At 42.0% G+C, this 15,256-nt stretch overlaps 1 protein-coding gene across 2 annotated transcripts in view; it reads right to left on the bottom strand.

Moving 5' to 3' along the window:
* LOC117814983 (GRAM domain-containing protein 4-like) overlaps positions 1 to 15,256 on the bottom strand; it is a 42,725-nt gene that overhangs the window by 9,830 nt on the left and 17,639 nt on the right. Inside the window, exons 4-15 of one of the 2 annotated variants that reach the window (XM_034686589.1) lie at positions 12,167 to 12,287; positions 12,006 to 12,073; positions 11,143 to 11,211; positions 8,272 to 8,404; positions 8,136 to 8,161; positions 7,887 to 7,978; positions 7,645 to 7,736; positions 5,586 to 5,634; positions 5,239 to 5,310; positions 5,087 to 5,130; positions 4,897 to 5,006; positions 4,618 to 4,772 (exon numbers count right to left, since the gene is read on the bottom strand). In XM_034686589.1, the coding sequence (XP_034542480.1) occupies positions 4,618 to 4,772; positions 4,897 to 5,006; positions 5,087 to 5,130; positions 5,239 to 5,310; positions 5,586 to 5,634; positions 7,645 to 7,736; positions 7,887 to 7,978; positions 8,136 to 8,161; positions 8,272 to 8,404; positions 11,143 to 11,211; positions 12,006 to 12,073; positions 12,167 to 12,287 (1,031 nt within the window). The remainder of the gene's footprint in view (positions 1 to 4,617; positions 4,773 to 4,896; positions 5,007 to 5,086; positions 5,131 to 5,238; positions 5,311 to 5,585; positions 5,635 to 7,644; positions 7,737 to 7,886; positions 7,979 to 8,135; positions 8,162 to 8,271; positions 8,405 to 11,142; positions 11,212 to 12,005; positions 12,074 to 12,166; positions 12,288 to 15,256) is intronic. The other variant, XM_034686590.1, reaches the window with a different exon arrangement.

The following is a 15,256-nucleotide window of genomic DNA, read 5'->3' as shown; positions in this document are numbered from 1 at the left end:
TCTCGTAGGTTCCTCTGGATCTCTGCTGCTGTGGACGTGCCAGACTCCAGCTGCTACAACTACTACTATCCGTCTCACCACTATCATCTCTCTCTCTCTCTTCATCTCCCTCTATCCCTCTCTCCAACACGGTCTCAGCAGATGTGTGTCTAACATGAGTCTGGTCCTGCTGGAGGTTTCTGCCTGTTAAAGGAAGTTTGTCCTTGCCACTGTAACTTGCTAAATGCTGCAAAGTGCTCTGCTCATGGTGGATTAAGATGAGATCAGACTGAGTCCTGTCTGTAAGATGGGACTGGATCTGATCCGGTCTTGATGTTGGGTGCTCTTTTTTGGAAAGAGTCTGAGGAGAACATTTGTTGTGATTTCATGATTTATAAATAAAGATTGATTGATTGAAAATACCGTTTGTATTGGCTATGACTGTATATTATATCACCAGAAACCATATGATCAGTACTCTGCAGGCAGAAGAACACGGATGTGTTGCATCCAAGTAAAGTGCACAAACCAATAGCGAAGTTAAGTGTTGACAGAGTTCTAAACAGAGCGTACACTTTCAGCGACCTCACACAACCATACTTGAAAGAAGACAACTATCCCTTTAACAATAAGACAAACAAATTCAATAATCAAAGTTGTTTATGACAAAACTAATAAACTTTCTATCAAACATCTCAGCCAGTGACTGACTACTCCTGTGGTGTCGGTGTGTTTGATGTCAGATGGTTCAACACAACATGACAATCACAATGTGTTGCACTTTGTAACACGTGTCCAAGGGAGTCTGTGGCAAAATTACAAAAGTTCGGATCAGATCCAACTTGAAAAAAGGACCCACATTTTCAGATACATTCAGAGGCAAAGACAACATTTCTCTTGAGCACAAATCAAATTTGTCAACTTATTCTAGTAAAAGCATAAATGTCTGTATTGATCTGAAAATGTGGGGATTTAATTTAAAATTTGGTGAAAATTCAGGTAAGATCTGACCGAAGTTTGTCCTGAAGAGGGCGCTAGAGGGAGATGATCAAATCTAAAGGGTTCATCCTCTGGAGATCGGGGAGGGACACCTACTACTAAGACTCTGACCAGGGGGGGGGGTTGGGATTTACAGTTACTGCTGTCAGTCAACAGAATGACAGCAGCTGATTGGTCACATCCAGTGATGTCACCACGATTCTAGAACTCTGACTACACACTAATGACTTGTAAAATCACACACACACACACACACACATCGAGATCCTACCTGTTCACACTCAGACAGCTGAGAAAGAAAAACAACAAAAAGAAAACTGAAACCAGGCAGAGCAGAGACCACCTGCTGGGACCAGTAAGAACCAATATTCCAGTACAGAACCTCCATCTGAAATCTGCTGATTTAGTAGAAGAAGGAGAAACCAGTGGCTGCGCTGCCAGCGACTCGCCGTTTGACGAAAACTCAAGAATGTCCCCACAGAGCTAGACAAAAGAATGAAGTGTTTTCAGAGCAAATTAGATGAGGAGACGATAAGTGCTAGGACTGTAATCGAGTGACAACCTGACATTTTGTGCTACCACGACAGGGAGCTGCAATTTGCACAAAATATTTCTGTAAGAGGCTCAGTAATAAAACTCTGTTTCATGGCGAACCATAACAAAATCGAAGGCTTGCTACGGCCACACACTTTGAGTCACATACAAGATTTTGATAAACTTTCTTCATGCAGGTGTCTCCTAGTTGCACATAAAATTTTAGGCAGATCAGACGAACACCCTAGAAGTAGTTCATCCAGGTTAGACCCCTGGTAATAGCCGAAAAATATGAAATTTTGATAATTTACCTAAAATAGTGGATTTCTGTTGGAGTTATTATATGCATCCAGCAGACTTTTTTTGTAGATCTCATCAAGGCACATATGCTTGCCAAGTTTCGTAAATCTACATAAAAGTAACTTAGAAACCTTAGTTATATAACAATCCTGTTTCATGGCGAACCATAGCAAAATTGAGGGCTTGCTACGGCCACAAACTTTGAGTTATGTACAAGATTTTGATAAACCTTCTTCATGCAGGTGTCTTCTATTGGCACATTAAATTTTAGGCAGATCAGTTGAACGCCCTAGAAGTAGCCGATCCAAGTTTGACCCCTGGAAATGGCCGAAAAAATATGAACTTTTGATAATTTATTTTAAAAAGTGGATTTCCTGTTGTAGTTGTGATATGGGTCCAAAAGGCTTTTTTGGAGATCTAATCGAGCTACATCTGCATACCAAGTTTTGTAAGACTACATAAAAGCTTTTTTTTGGGGGGACCTGAGTTACAAAACCCTTCCTTTTCATGGCGAATTATGCAAAGTTGGGGGCTTGTTATAACCACACCCTTTGAGTTATGTACAAGATTTTGATAAACCTTCTTCATGCAGTTGTCTTCTAGTTCCACATCAAATTTCAGGCAGATCAGTTGAACGCCCTAGAAGTAGTTGATCCAAGTTAGCCCTCTGGTAATAGCCAAAAAATATGAAATTTTGATAACTTATTTAAAATAGTGGATTTCCTGTTGTAGTTGTGATATGGGTCCAAATGGCTTTTTTGTAGATCTAATCGAGCTACATCTGCATACCAAGTTTTGTAAGTCTACATAAAAGCATTTTTTTGGGGGGACCTGAGTTACAAAACCCTTCCTTTTCATGGTGAATTATGCAAAGTTGGGGGCTTGCTATAACCACACCCTTTGAGTTATGTACAAGATTTTGATAAACCTTCTTCATGCAGTTGTCTTCTAGTTGCACATCAAATTTTAGGCAGATCAGTTGAACGCCATAGAAGTAGTTGATTCAAGTTAGCCCTCTGGTAATAGCCAAAAAATATGAAATTTTGATAACTTATTTAAAATAGTGGATTTCCTGTTGTAGTTGTGATATGGGTCCAAATGGCTTTTTTGTAGATCTAATCGAGCTACATCTGCATACCAAGTTTTGTAAGTCTACATAAAAGCATTTTTTGGAGGACCTGAGTTACAAAACCCTTCCTTTTCATGGCGAATTATGCAAAGTTGGGGGCTTGCTATAACCGCACCCTTTGAGTTATGTACAAGATTATTTATGAATTTTCTTCATGCAAGTGTTTCCTAGTTGCACGCCAATTTTTTGGCAGATCAGACAAACGCCCTAGAAGTTGTTGATCCAAGTTAGCCCTCTGGTAATAGCAAAAAAATATGAAATTTTGATAACTTATTTAAAATAGTGGATTTCCTGTTGTAGTTGTGATATATGTCCAAATGGCTTTTTTGTAGATCTCATCAAGCTACATCTGCATACCAAGTTTCGTAAATCTACATAAGAGTAACTTAGAAAACCTTAGTTATATAACACTCCTGTTTCATGGCGAACCAAAGCAAAATTGAGGGCTTGCTACGGCCACACACTTTGAGTCACGTACAAGATTTTGATAAACCTTCTTCATGCAGTTGTCTTCTAGTTCCACATCAAATTTTAGGCAGATCAGTTGAACGCCATAGAAGTAGCTGATCCAAGTTTGACCCCTGGACATGGCCGAAAAATACTGAATTTTGATAAATGATTAAAAACAGTGGATTTCCTGTTTGAATTATCATATGGGTCCAAAAGGCTTTTTTGGAGATCTAATCAAGCTACATCTGCATACCAAGTTTTGTAAGTCTACATAAAAGCATTTTTTTGGGGGGACCTGAGTTACAAAACCCTTCCTTTTCATGGCGAATTATGCAAAGTTGGGGGCTTGCTATAACCACACCCTTTGAGTTATGTACAAGATTTTGATAAACCTTCTTCATGCAGTTGTCTTCTAGTTGCACATCAAATTTTAGGCAGATCAGTTGAACGCCCTAGAAGTAGTTGATCCAAGTTAGCCCTCTGGTAATAGCCAAAAAATATGAAATTTTGATAACTTATTTAAAATAGTGGATTTCCTGTTGTAGTTGTGATATATGTCCAAATGGCTTTTTTGTAGATCTAATCAAGCTACATCTGCATACCAAGTTTCGTAAATCTACATAAAAGTAACTTAGGAACCTTAGTTATATAACACTCCTGTTTCATGGCGAACCAAAGCAAAATTGAGGGCTTGCTACGGCCACACACTTTGAGTTATGTACAAGATTTTGATAAACCTTCTTCATGCAGTTGTCTTCTATTTGCACATCAAATTTTAGGCAGATCAGTTGAACGCCATAGAAGTAGCTGATCCAAGTTTCGTACATGTTCATAAAAGTGCATTTTTGGGGGAACTATTTTTGAGAATTTTAAGTGGGAGCTATAGAGTCATTTTTCCACACTTTTAGGTGAAACCAACATTAAATCAAAATTTTCACCAAGCCTGAATCGTGTGCCAAGTTTGATGAGCTTTGGGGTTTTGAGAGAGAGTAGTATTTTTTCCTTGGGCCCTAAAAATAAAAAAAGCTTGTATGAAGTTAGAAGGTAGTGAGCTGAGACTTCTGAAGAACGTTGTACACTACTATCTGCTCAAGACTTGCAACTTCAGGATACGTTAGCTGCTTCTACCAAAAAAATAAAAAATAAAAAAAGCCCTTGACCAAAGTGTCCCGGGTCAGATTGCATTGTGGGTAACGTAGGCGCCATTTTGGAGAGTTGGGACTGACCCGTCTGCTCATCGTGGTGCTGCTGCGCTCCTTCAGCTGCAGGTCGGTGGGTAAATTGGTCCAGATGATGAAGGGGGTGTCGAAGCGCTGCCTGAGCTTCGGACAACTCTTAAAGATGAAGTCGATGATGAAGAACTTTATACCTGCGTACACACCTGAGGAAGAGGAGGAGGAAGAAGACACTAATCAGAGACTGAAGCTTTGACTGAATTAAGTTAAATAGTTTGTATGTTATTGATATTAACTCATGTGAGTGCATTTTGTATATCAATGACGTACCTATGAGGAATCCCAGCAGTTTGTACGGCAGCAGGCAGGAAGAGATGAAGGCCATCCACAGACCGATGTACAGCTTCTGAGTCAACTCTGGCTGAACCCACATGAACAGACTACACACAGGAGTAAAGATACATCACTATGGACCAACAGCTCTGTTGGAAATTAAACAAACATGTGCAAACAAACTCACTTCTTTATTTTCTCCAGGATGTTCGCCATCCTCCCAAACAGATTCTGTGAGGAAGAAAGAACAAAGAACAGAAAAACACATTTTTGTTGTTGTTGTTGTTTTGAAACCTGTCTGTAAATCATCTGAGCCTAAAGCTGTCCGTCACGGCTCACCTGAGCTTTCTGAGCGACGTCCAGAACCAGCTGGAACTTCTCAGACACAGTCAGGTCTTCTTTAGGCGGCTCCTGGAACACAGAGAAGGAAACAACTTCATTATCACTTTGGACAACGCTATATCACTTCAAGCCCTGTATGTTGGGCATAACATGTTTGTTATTTTCTTATATTGGTCATCAAGTATTGAAAATATGGATCAAATAGCCCCTTATTCAGAAAACTAATCTTAACCCGTGAGTCAAAATAATTCCACATCTCCTTTCATACGATCAGGTTGATCTGAGGGATGAAAATGTAAAGTTGAAAGCAGTAAAGTGTGAGCGTATGAGGAGTGATTTCTCACCACGGGCTCGGAGACTTCGGGTACGATACTCCACTGGATCCTCCAGCCTCTGAGAGCAATGCATCATGGGTACATACAAGCAGAGAGGAGGTCATTTAACACACAGTACAAACATCTGTGTGTCAGAGGTTTGACACGGTGAACTGATCTGAGGTATCATGTGGCTTTAAGAAGCAGAGGAGGTGTAAACACTCTCCTTTTTGGGGTCCCTGAGCTCCCTTGTCCCGTAGGTTTGCTTTGGAATGCTGCATGCCAGACTCCAGCTACAACTACTACTATCCGTCTCACCGCTATCTGATCTATCTGGCCTTTCTCCTTTGGAGTCATCTTCCAGTCAGGGTCCGGGAGGCAGACACCCTCTCTACTTTTAAGAGTAGGCTTCAAACTTTCCTTTTTGATAAAGCTTATAGTTAGAGCTGGATCAGGCTTGGACCAGCTCTTAGTTATGCTGCTATAGGCTTAGACTGACACACTGGGATCCTGTCTTTCCCTCTCTCTCTCCTCTCTCTGCCTGTCTCTTACTTTAACTCTTCCTGTCCCATTAAAGTTACTAACCATAGACCTTTCTGGAGTCCCTGAGCTCCCATGTCTCGTAGGTTCCTCTGGATCTCTGCTGTAGATTCCTTTTTTGGGGTCTGTTATTCATCCTTTCTTTCTTTCTTTCTTTCTTTCTTTCTTTCTTTCTTTCTTTCTTTCTTTCTTTCTGTCTTTCTTTCTTTCCCTTTCATTCCTTCTTTCTTTCTTTCTTTCCATGTTTCTTCATACTTTGTCTCCTTTTCTTACCCCGTCCTTTCCTTCTGTCACTCTTTCACCATTTATTCTCCTCTTTTTCTTTCTTCTGGTCTCCCTCTCTTTTCTCTTTTCTTAGACCTTTCTGGAGTCCCTGAGCTCCCTTGTCTCGTAGGTTCCTCTGGATCTCTGCTGCTGTGGACGTGCCAGACTCCAGCTGCTACAACTACTACTATCCGTCTCCCCACTATCATCTCTCTCTCTCTTCATCTCCCTCTAACCCTCTCTCCAACTCGGTCTCATCAGATGTATGTCTAACATGAGTCTGGTCCTGCTGGAGGTTTCTGCCTGTTAAAGGAAGTTTGTCCTTGCCACTGTAACTTGCTAAATGCTGCAAAGTGCTCTGCTCATGGTGGATTAAGATGAGATCAGACTGAGTCCTGTCTGTAAGATGGGACTGGATCTTATCCGGTCTTGATGTTCGGTCTTTGTTAATAATAGAACATAGAGTACGGTCTAGACCTGCTCTGTTTGGAAAGAGTCTGAGGAGAACATTTGTTCTGATTTGGCGCTGTATAAAAACAGATTGATTACAGACGATTAGTCACTTTAGTGACAGGAAGTGACTTGTTTTCTTCTGTCCTTTCATTTAATCAAAGTGAGTCATTAAGGATCTTTATTCTGCTTGTCTGCTTCTACACTTTGGGAAACACTTGATTGAAGCCAAACATTATCAAAAGCATTTTGATGTCTCATTAAATATTAAATTGTCTCTGGTTAGAAGATTTTTATGAGTCATCTCGGCTCAAATGTTCAAATGAAATCTGATCAGAGTCTGAACCGTCTGATCGTAGTGCCCCACATCTTTTGTTTTTAACAACCGAACTTCAAGATGGGATTCAATCTGATATCTATAAATGAATGAAGTTACAAAAATGTGCCCAAGATTAAAATGTTAAACAGTTAAAGCTTATAGTTAGATCTGGATCAGGCCTGGACCAGGTCTTAGTTATGCTGCTATAGGCTTAGACTGACACACAGGGATCCTGTCTTTCCCTCTCTCTCCTCTCTCTGCCTGTCTCTCACTTTAACTCTTCCTGTCCCATTAAAGTTACTAACCATAGACCTTTCTGGAGTCCCTGAGCTCCCTTGTCCCGCAGGTTTGCCCTGACTACTACAAACATCCTGAACCAAACATCCTAACATTTCAACACATCAGTGTGGAAACAAAAGCTGAGGACAGAATGAAAACAAAGATGTTCTTGTGTCCAGTTTCTGATTCTGTCCTTGTGATTGGCTGATTGAGAGAGTGGGCGGGGCTTGAACTGACCTGGCAATCAGGTAATTCAAAGAGAGGCGGACGATGGCGAGGAAGAGGAACATGGGGATGGCCCAGCCGTTACACGCTGCGTACATGTAGACCTGTAACACACACACACACACACACACACACACACACACACACACACACACACACACACACACACACACGCACACACACAACCTCAGAGGAGTGTGTCTTTTTATTGTGTATTTTTGTAAATATAAAAACATGCTTGTGCGTGGACTCACGATGAAGGCGATGGCCGACGTGTAGACGGAGTACCAGCTGGATAAGGCAGAAAGGTTCCTCATGAAGTTGGTCACAGGTTTGAACCCTCGTTCTGGAAACAAACAAACAAACAAACATGTTGACCAATCACAGACCAGGTGAGAGATTATCACGACAAAGAAGCATGTGTGCTAAAAATTAATCTGTAGAATAAGCTTCTAACATGTGGCCAAAGGTATGTGTTATATGTGCTGTAAGTCCATACTCACTGAGACGTCTCATGTTTTCAGTCAACCTGTGGAGCAGAGATCAGATCTTTGTTTACATTAAAGACACACACGCCTCTGAAACACTCAAACACATACATAAAAAGAAGTTTCTGCTGTCCTGTGTTTTCTTCCTCACCTCTTGGCACTCAGCGGCTCCTCCGTCTCCACCGTGTGCTCCTCCGGCTGGAAGCGGAAGTCCTCGATATAAACCCCGAAACGGTCGTAGAGCCATTTGGAGAAGCTGTCGAACAGAGTGTCCTTCTGTTTTTCTACGGGAGCAGAAAGTTAAAGAGATGAACAACTGGACCTCGTTCCCCTTCTCATGAAGAAGCTGTCTGACCTTCACCAAAGTTCTCATATCTTGTGTTTCTATTAGTTAGGAAAACAATCTGAGGAGTACTCTGACACGGGACTTCCACCGGACAGCTGGAGTCATGTGACCGAGGTTTTCCAGCAGAAATCACTGAATCAAGGATTCTCCTCCTCCTCCTCTCCTCATCCATGTTGTCTTTCTGGTCCTCTGAAAACCTCTGACCTGTTGACTCCAGGCCTGGCTCCGCTCATCATGACTTTGGTTTGTTGTTGTAGTTAAGTGAAATACGATCTGGTGATAACACAGAGTGTTTTATTCTGAAAATTAACCGGATGTTTTCATTTTGTTTTGGTGAAACCTGACTTCCTGTCCCGCTCCATCTGCTCTGTTGAGATTGATGCGTCGTGCTCCGGCATCCGGGAACAAATAGAAGTCTTGTGTGCAGGGGCGCCGCCGGGGATTTTTGGGCCCCATGAAAAATTATCACATTGGACCCCATCACCAAAGACCACAAGACCCCTGTGCAACTGCTGTAACCACATCTCCAGGATCCAATCGACCCAGACGTGACCTTAAAACAGACTAAATCCCTCAATGCTTCAACCTGCCCAGCATCCAAAACAGACTATAGGCTGTAGCTTATGTAGCTTAGCAGTAGCTTTGTTTTTAGAGGCTTTTTGTAGTGGAGATAATGTTGTTAACTCCGTCTGGACACTAGTTCATGTAGTTTTACAAGGTTCACACAGGGGTGTCGGCCAGAACACCACCAAACGCTCGAGAGCACGAAAAACACAGAGAGTTGGAAGTTGGTTGATTTGGGTGTGTGGTTTTATCCAGCTTCTAGTCACTTGTCTGTCACTGCACCAGCTCTCATCACCGCATGGCCTCACTCACTCACTCACTCACAGTCAAACACTAGCTGGGGAAGCCCCTCCCACATTGAAAGTGAAAGCATACACTACCGTTCAAAAGTTTGGGGTCACCCAGACAATGTTGTGTTTTTCATGAAAACTCACACTTTTATTTATCAAATGAGTTACAAAATGAAAAGAAAATATAGTCAAGACATTGAGAGTGTTAGAAATAATGATTTTTAGTTGAAATAATAATTTTGTCCTTCAAACTTTGCTTTCATCAAAGAATGCTCCCTTTGCAGCAATTACAGCATTGCAGACCTTTGGCATTGTAGCTGTTTATTTGTTGAGGGAATCTGAAGACATTTCACCCCACGCTTCCTGAAGCACCTCCCACAAGTTGGATTGGCTTGATGGAGACTTATTGCGTACCATACGGTCAAGCTGCTCCCACAACAGCTCAATGGGGTTGAGATCTGGTGACTGCGCTGTCCACTCCATTACAGACAGAATACCAGCTGCCTGCTTCTTCCCTAAATAGTTCTTGCATAATCTGGAAGTGTGCTTTGGGTCATTGTCCTGTTGTAGGAGGAAATTGGCTCCAATCAAGCACTGTCCACAGGGCATGGCATGGCATTGCAAAATTGAGTGATAGCCTTCATTATTCAAAATCCCTTTTATCTTGTACAAATCTCCCACTTTACCTGCACCAAAGCAGCCCCAGACCACCACATTACCTCCACCATGCTTAACAGATGGCGTCAGACACTCTTCCAGCATCTCTTCACCGGTTCTGCGTCTCACTAATCTTCTTCTGTGTGATCCAAACACCGCAAACTTCGATTTGTCTGTCCATAACACTTTTTTCCAATCTTCCTCTGTCCAATGTCTGTGTTCTTTTGCACATAGTAATCTTTTCCTTTTATTGGCCAGTCTCAGATATGGCCTTTTCTTTGCCACTCTGCCTAGAAGGCCAGCATCCCAGAGTCGCCTCTTCACTGTAGACGTTGACACTGGCGTTTTGCGGGTACCATTTAATGAAGCTGCCAGTTCAGGACCTGTGAGGCGTCTATTTCTCAAACTAGAGACTCTACTGTACTTGTCTTCTGTTCAGTTGTGCACCGGGGCCCCCCACTTCTCTTTCTACTCTGGTTAGAGCCTGTTTGTGCTGTTCTCTGAAGGGAGTAGTACACACAGTTGTAGGAAATGTTCAGTTTCTTGGAAATTTCTAAGAACAAGAATAGACTGTGGAGTTTCATATGAAAGTTCTCTTTTTCTGGCCATTCTGAGAGTATAATCGAACCCACAAATGTGATGCTCCAGATACTCAACTAGCTCAAAGAAAGGCCAGTTTTACAGCTTCTCTAACCAGCGAAACCGTTTTCAGCTGTGCTAACGTAACTGCACAAGGGTTTTCAAGATGTTTCTAATCATCCATTAGCTTTCTAACGCTATCAGCAAACACAATGTACCATTAGAACACTGGAGTGATGGTTGCTGGAAATGAGCCTCTATACACCTATGTAGATATTCCATTAAAAAACAGACGTTTGCAGCTAGAATAGTCATTTACAGCATTAACAATGTATAGAGTATTTCTAATTAATTTAATGTTATCTTCATTGAAAAAACCTGTGCTTTTCTTTCAAAAATAAGGACATTTCTAAGTGACCCCAAACTTTTGAACGGTAGTGTAACTTAAACAGAACTGAAACCAAACAGGATTTAACATAACTTTGGGGCCTTTTCTATACTTTAGTAATAGTACAGATAGAGAGAGAAAGAAGAGATTCCCACAGACCCCCTTCAATAATGCTAATTGCCATGCTACGTTGCTCACCTTCTTGTTCATGGGGTTGGGGGGAGTGGTGGGGAGACAGGTCACCTGCTGACATATCAGCTGCTGAGTCTGGTAGGGAGGGCGGGGAAACCCATTTAGTATAATTAGCTACAACGTAGTTCATCTCATTGTGGACATCAAACTAGCAAACAGGTTGATTTGAACCACTCAAAGACTATACCAACCTTTCCTGGAGAAGAACTGGGTGACATACTGTCGCCCTTTCTTCTCTCTCTCTTTTCTTTCCCTCCTTTTCTGGGACCCAGACTTTGTCTTTCCAGACCTTTTAGCTGCCTTTCTGTGCACTGTGCAACTTCTGTGTGACTGCAGCACAGCTGATTAGAGCGAGTCAGGCTGGGCTGGACCATTTCATGCCGATACATATGAAGACAACGGGACTGTTTTTTTAAATGACCGTATTCTGAATAAAATATCAATTCTGATTTTTTAATTTTTTTTATTTCTTATTATTTTCGTCCCCCTGTGAGCCACGGGCCCTTAGAATCATCCTAACTTTTCCCCCCTATACGGCACCACTGCTCATGTGTCTGATCTGGAGGGCTGACCTGACAGATCAGAGACGCAGTAGGGACACAACTGTAACTTTTCTGTTTGCATTTTGTGGTTTTGTGTCTGTTTTCTTCAATTTGGTAGACGTCTCTTTCACTCGGCTCCTCGTGTGTTTTAACCTCCCTCACAAGTTTCTGCAGTTTCCCTCCCTTTGCCTTCCATGAACCTCAAGCTTTGTGCTCTTGAGAGTGAAATGTTAAATATCCTCCATGTTTTTTTTAAACCAATGCGACCGTTTGCCAATGTTTTCCAAGAATTGAGGATGAACTCTCCTAAAGTGACCTCCTGCTTACCTGTGCTGCTGGCTGCAGGTGGAGGAGGGGGCGGTGCTCTAGGAGTCTGGGAAGGTGAGTCCTCAAGGCTTGAAGACAGAAGCAAAGAAAGCAGTCAGTCCAGAACTAACACCACGACTAAACCCTGACTGATCCAACCCGCTCCTCGTGAGAACACTCACCTGGATCTCAAGACCTCGTTCACCTTCTGCTCCAGCTCCAGACATCTGCTGCGCTCCTTCTCCAGCTCCTGTCTCAGAGACTCCACGTTGGACTCCTCTTTGAGTTTCCTCAGCTCCTCCTCTGGAACAGATAAAACAGACATTATCAAAGACTCTCAGAGGAGACGAATTAAGTTCACGTGACTGAACATTTAAAATCAGAGCGAGGGCGCGGATGTCTGAAAGTTTGATTGGAATAACTCTGAGCCGAGAGTTCGTGGACATAAACACAAACTGCTGCTGATTAATTCATGAGCAGTTTCACAGGAATGAAAAGCAGATCAATAAATCAATGATGAGTTGTCAAGCCTGGTTGTATCTTTAAAAGCTGTCCAATCATTCATCCAGCTATTTTATTTAGATCCTGGGAAAACACATGCAAAGGGTGGAGGTAGAGACAACAAGAGAGCAGTTACAGGTATACAGTTAGAGAAGGTTAGAGAGGTAGCAGTGAGGAGACACAAGAAGGAAACATGCAGTTCAAAAACTAAGAGGTGTAAGGGAAATACAATAAAACAATGAAACAATAAAATAAGCAGTCAGAGGAATTTAAAGGTGACATATCATGCAAAATGGACTTTTGAATGGTTCTCTCCCTGAAATATGTGTCCCTGTCTACAAACTGTAAATGTGTGTAAAACAAGCCGTTTCAGACTTCCGTGTTTTTGTTACGTAACAACAATATCCGGTCTGTCACGGAGTCAGAGCTCGGAGCTTGTTCAGCCCATAGACTGTATAAAATAATACTGAATCCCTCCTCCGTTTTTCATTCCCTGCACACATGTGTGCTAACAAGGAGCTTAGGAGGGAGACATGCTAGTTGTAGGCTGTCTTAATAAACACAAAGGTCGGTTTGACTCCCCACGTCTGCAGATTTGAAGATCTAGTGGATGATTTTTATTTGTCATGGATAAGTGCTAGCGCTAGTTAGCATAGCTACATAGCTACATGTCGTAGCTGTAGCTGTGTACCAAGACACACGTCGACATTCTGACAAATAAAACAACAAGAAACACTAAATCTGTGACCAATCCTTCAGAAAGGTCCTGCTACAGGCGCCTCTCCGTCAGGATCAGATTCTGGATCAGATTCAGAGGGTTGAAGTAACGCGGGTCTCTGAGCAGCCGTGTATATTCAGCCAACATGTAAACATTAGATCAACGTGCTGGACAGCCGAGGCACATCCACTTCCTGAGTGGGCGTGGCCAGAGAGAAAACAGACTGTTCTGAGCAGGGCTGAAGAAGAGGGTTTTCAGGCAGACCAAAATCTGATTTCAAAGTGTTTTTTTGAGCATAAACTTTAAAGACATGTTTTGGGGACCTCTTAGACCAATATATGTTGATGAAAAAAGCGTGATATGTCACCTTTAAGTATCAAAGCACAAACAAAAGAAATCAATACGATCAGAAGTTAGTGTCGTCTTAAAGTTTCTCTGCAGCAAATTCAAAGTATTTGGAGCATCAAAACTAAAAGTAATTTCTTTATTGTGTCTATTATCAAAATAGCTTAGCTAGCTTTGCCTTTTGCTATCATGCAAAAACTTATTATAATGGCAATATGCTTGACATTGACCTTTGGGGGGGGGGGGGGGGGGTCTGGCGGCTGGGTTCTCCTTGTTTGGAATGTACAGTAAGACACAGTGGCAGTATTTTATTTTTATTTATTTATGTATTTTATTTTATTTTTAATGTACTATTTTAAATGTGTAATGTGATACGAAGACAAGATGCATGATTTGATTTAATTATCTTCTGTTCATGGAAAACCAAAAAACAACTAAAAGTTACTTGAACCTGTATGGTGAGCCATGACTGCCATTAAAGCTGGGGTTGGTGTTCAGATTTAGATACACTTTTTGTCATATTGGTTAAAATTATCTTTATGTCCTGATGGTAATCATTACATAATGTGTTCTTAATAAAGAGTGAAAAAAAGCTGCTATCTACAGCCGGAGTAAACCTGGGAAAACACCAACCAATCACCGTTTTTTGGGACCCAAAATTTTGACATGACAGTTGTGAGTACTAACAGCAGCCATGTTTGTTTGTGTTTTTAACTTTCACTGTGAGAATGTTTTGGTGAGGACCGGTTTTGAATCAGTCACCATCATATGGTCGCAAGTCAGCGGCGCTCGTGCATGTGAGCGGGGGGGCGTCGTTTTGGAGGAGCTCTGAGGGAGGAGGGGAGGGGTTAGACGGAGTCCTGAGGAAATGCTACATTCAAATTCATGCTGGTTTTCCGAGACTGCCAACCCCAGCTTTAAGAAGTAAAAACAAACTGAATGTTATATTTTCCAGGTTTAAAACTCCTGCAAGGAGTTTAGAGCTGCTTATGAAACAGTCTGAAAGTGACGCCGACTCCTTTTCATGACCTACAAAAGGAACTGTAACTTCTAACACCTGAAGCTGCTGTGAAGGGGGAGGAGTCAAACGAGATGATTGACAGCACGCTGAGAAACATCCATTTTGACTTTATCCAGTGTAAATATTTACAGTGAGTGACAACTTTTTTTGTCAGAAAGCACCTCAAACATGTACAGGACAAACGCAGCAAAGAGATGTGGATATATATGGGGCGCTGGTGGCCTAGCGGTCTAAGCGCCCCACGTACAGAGGCTACAGTCCTCGTCGCAGGGGTCGCCGGTTGGATTCCCGGCTGGTCGACCATTTCCTGCTTGTCTTCCCCCGCTCTCTACTCCCTACATTTCCTGTCTCTCTTCAGCTGTCCTATAAATTAAAAGGCAAAAAGGCCAAAAAATGTAACTTTAAAAAAAAAAAATTGAGATGTGGATATCAATTTGTCCACAGGGGGCGCCAAAATCAACGTGGGCGGAGCTTTAAGATACTTTAGTTTCCTCTTAGAGGTTTGAAGCAGCAGACGGGGTTTTTTTGCACGCTGATAAAATACCAAACTGAGGATTTCAGATTAAAATGAGGGAGAAATAGACTTTAACATGTGTATGGAAAATCCGGACTGGTCCTTTAAAAGCTGCAGAGCTCACTCATTTAAAATGCAGCCTCTGTGTTGACGATGGACGACAGAATCACTCG

This window comes from Notolabrus celidotus, chromosome 6 (genome assembly GCF_009762535.1).
Source record: "Notolabrus celidotus isolate fNotCel1 chromosome 6, fNotCel1.pri, whole genome shotgun sequence".
Classification (NCBI taxonomy): domain Eukaryota; kingdom Metazoa; phylum Chordata; class Actinopteri; order Labriformes; family Labridae; genus Notolabrus; species Notolabrus celidotus.
Note: the sequence above shows the minus strand (reverse complement) of the source record. Positions and strands in the feature narration are given on the sequence as shown.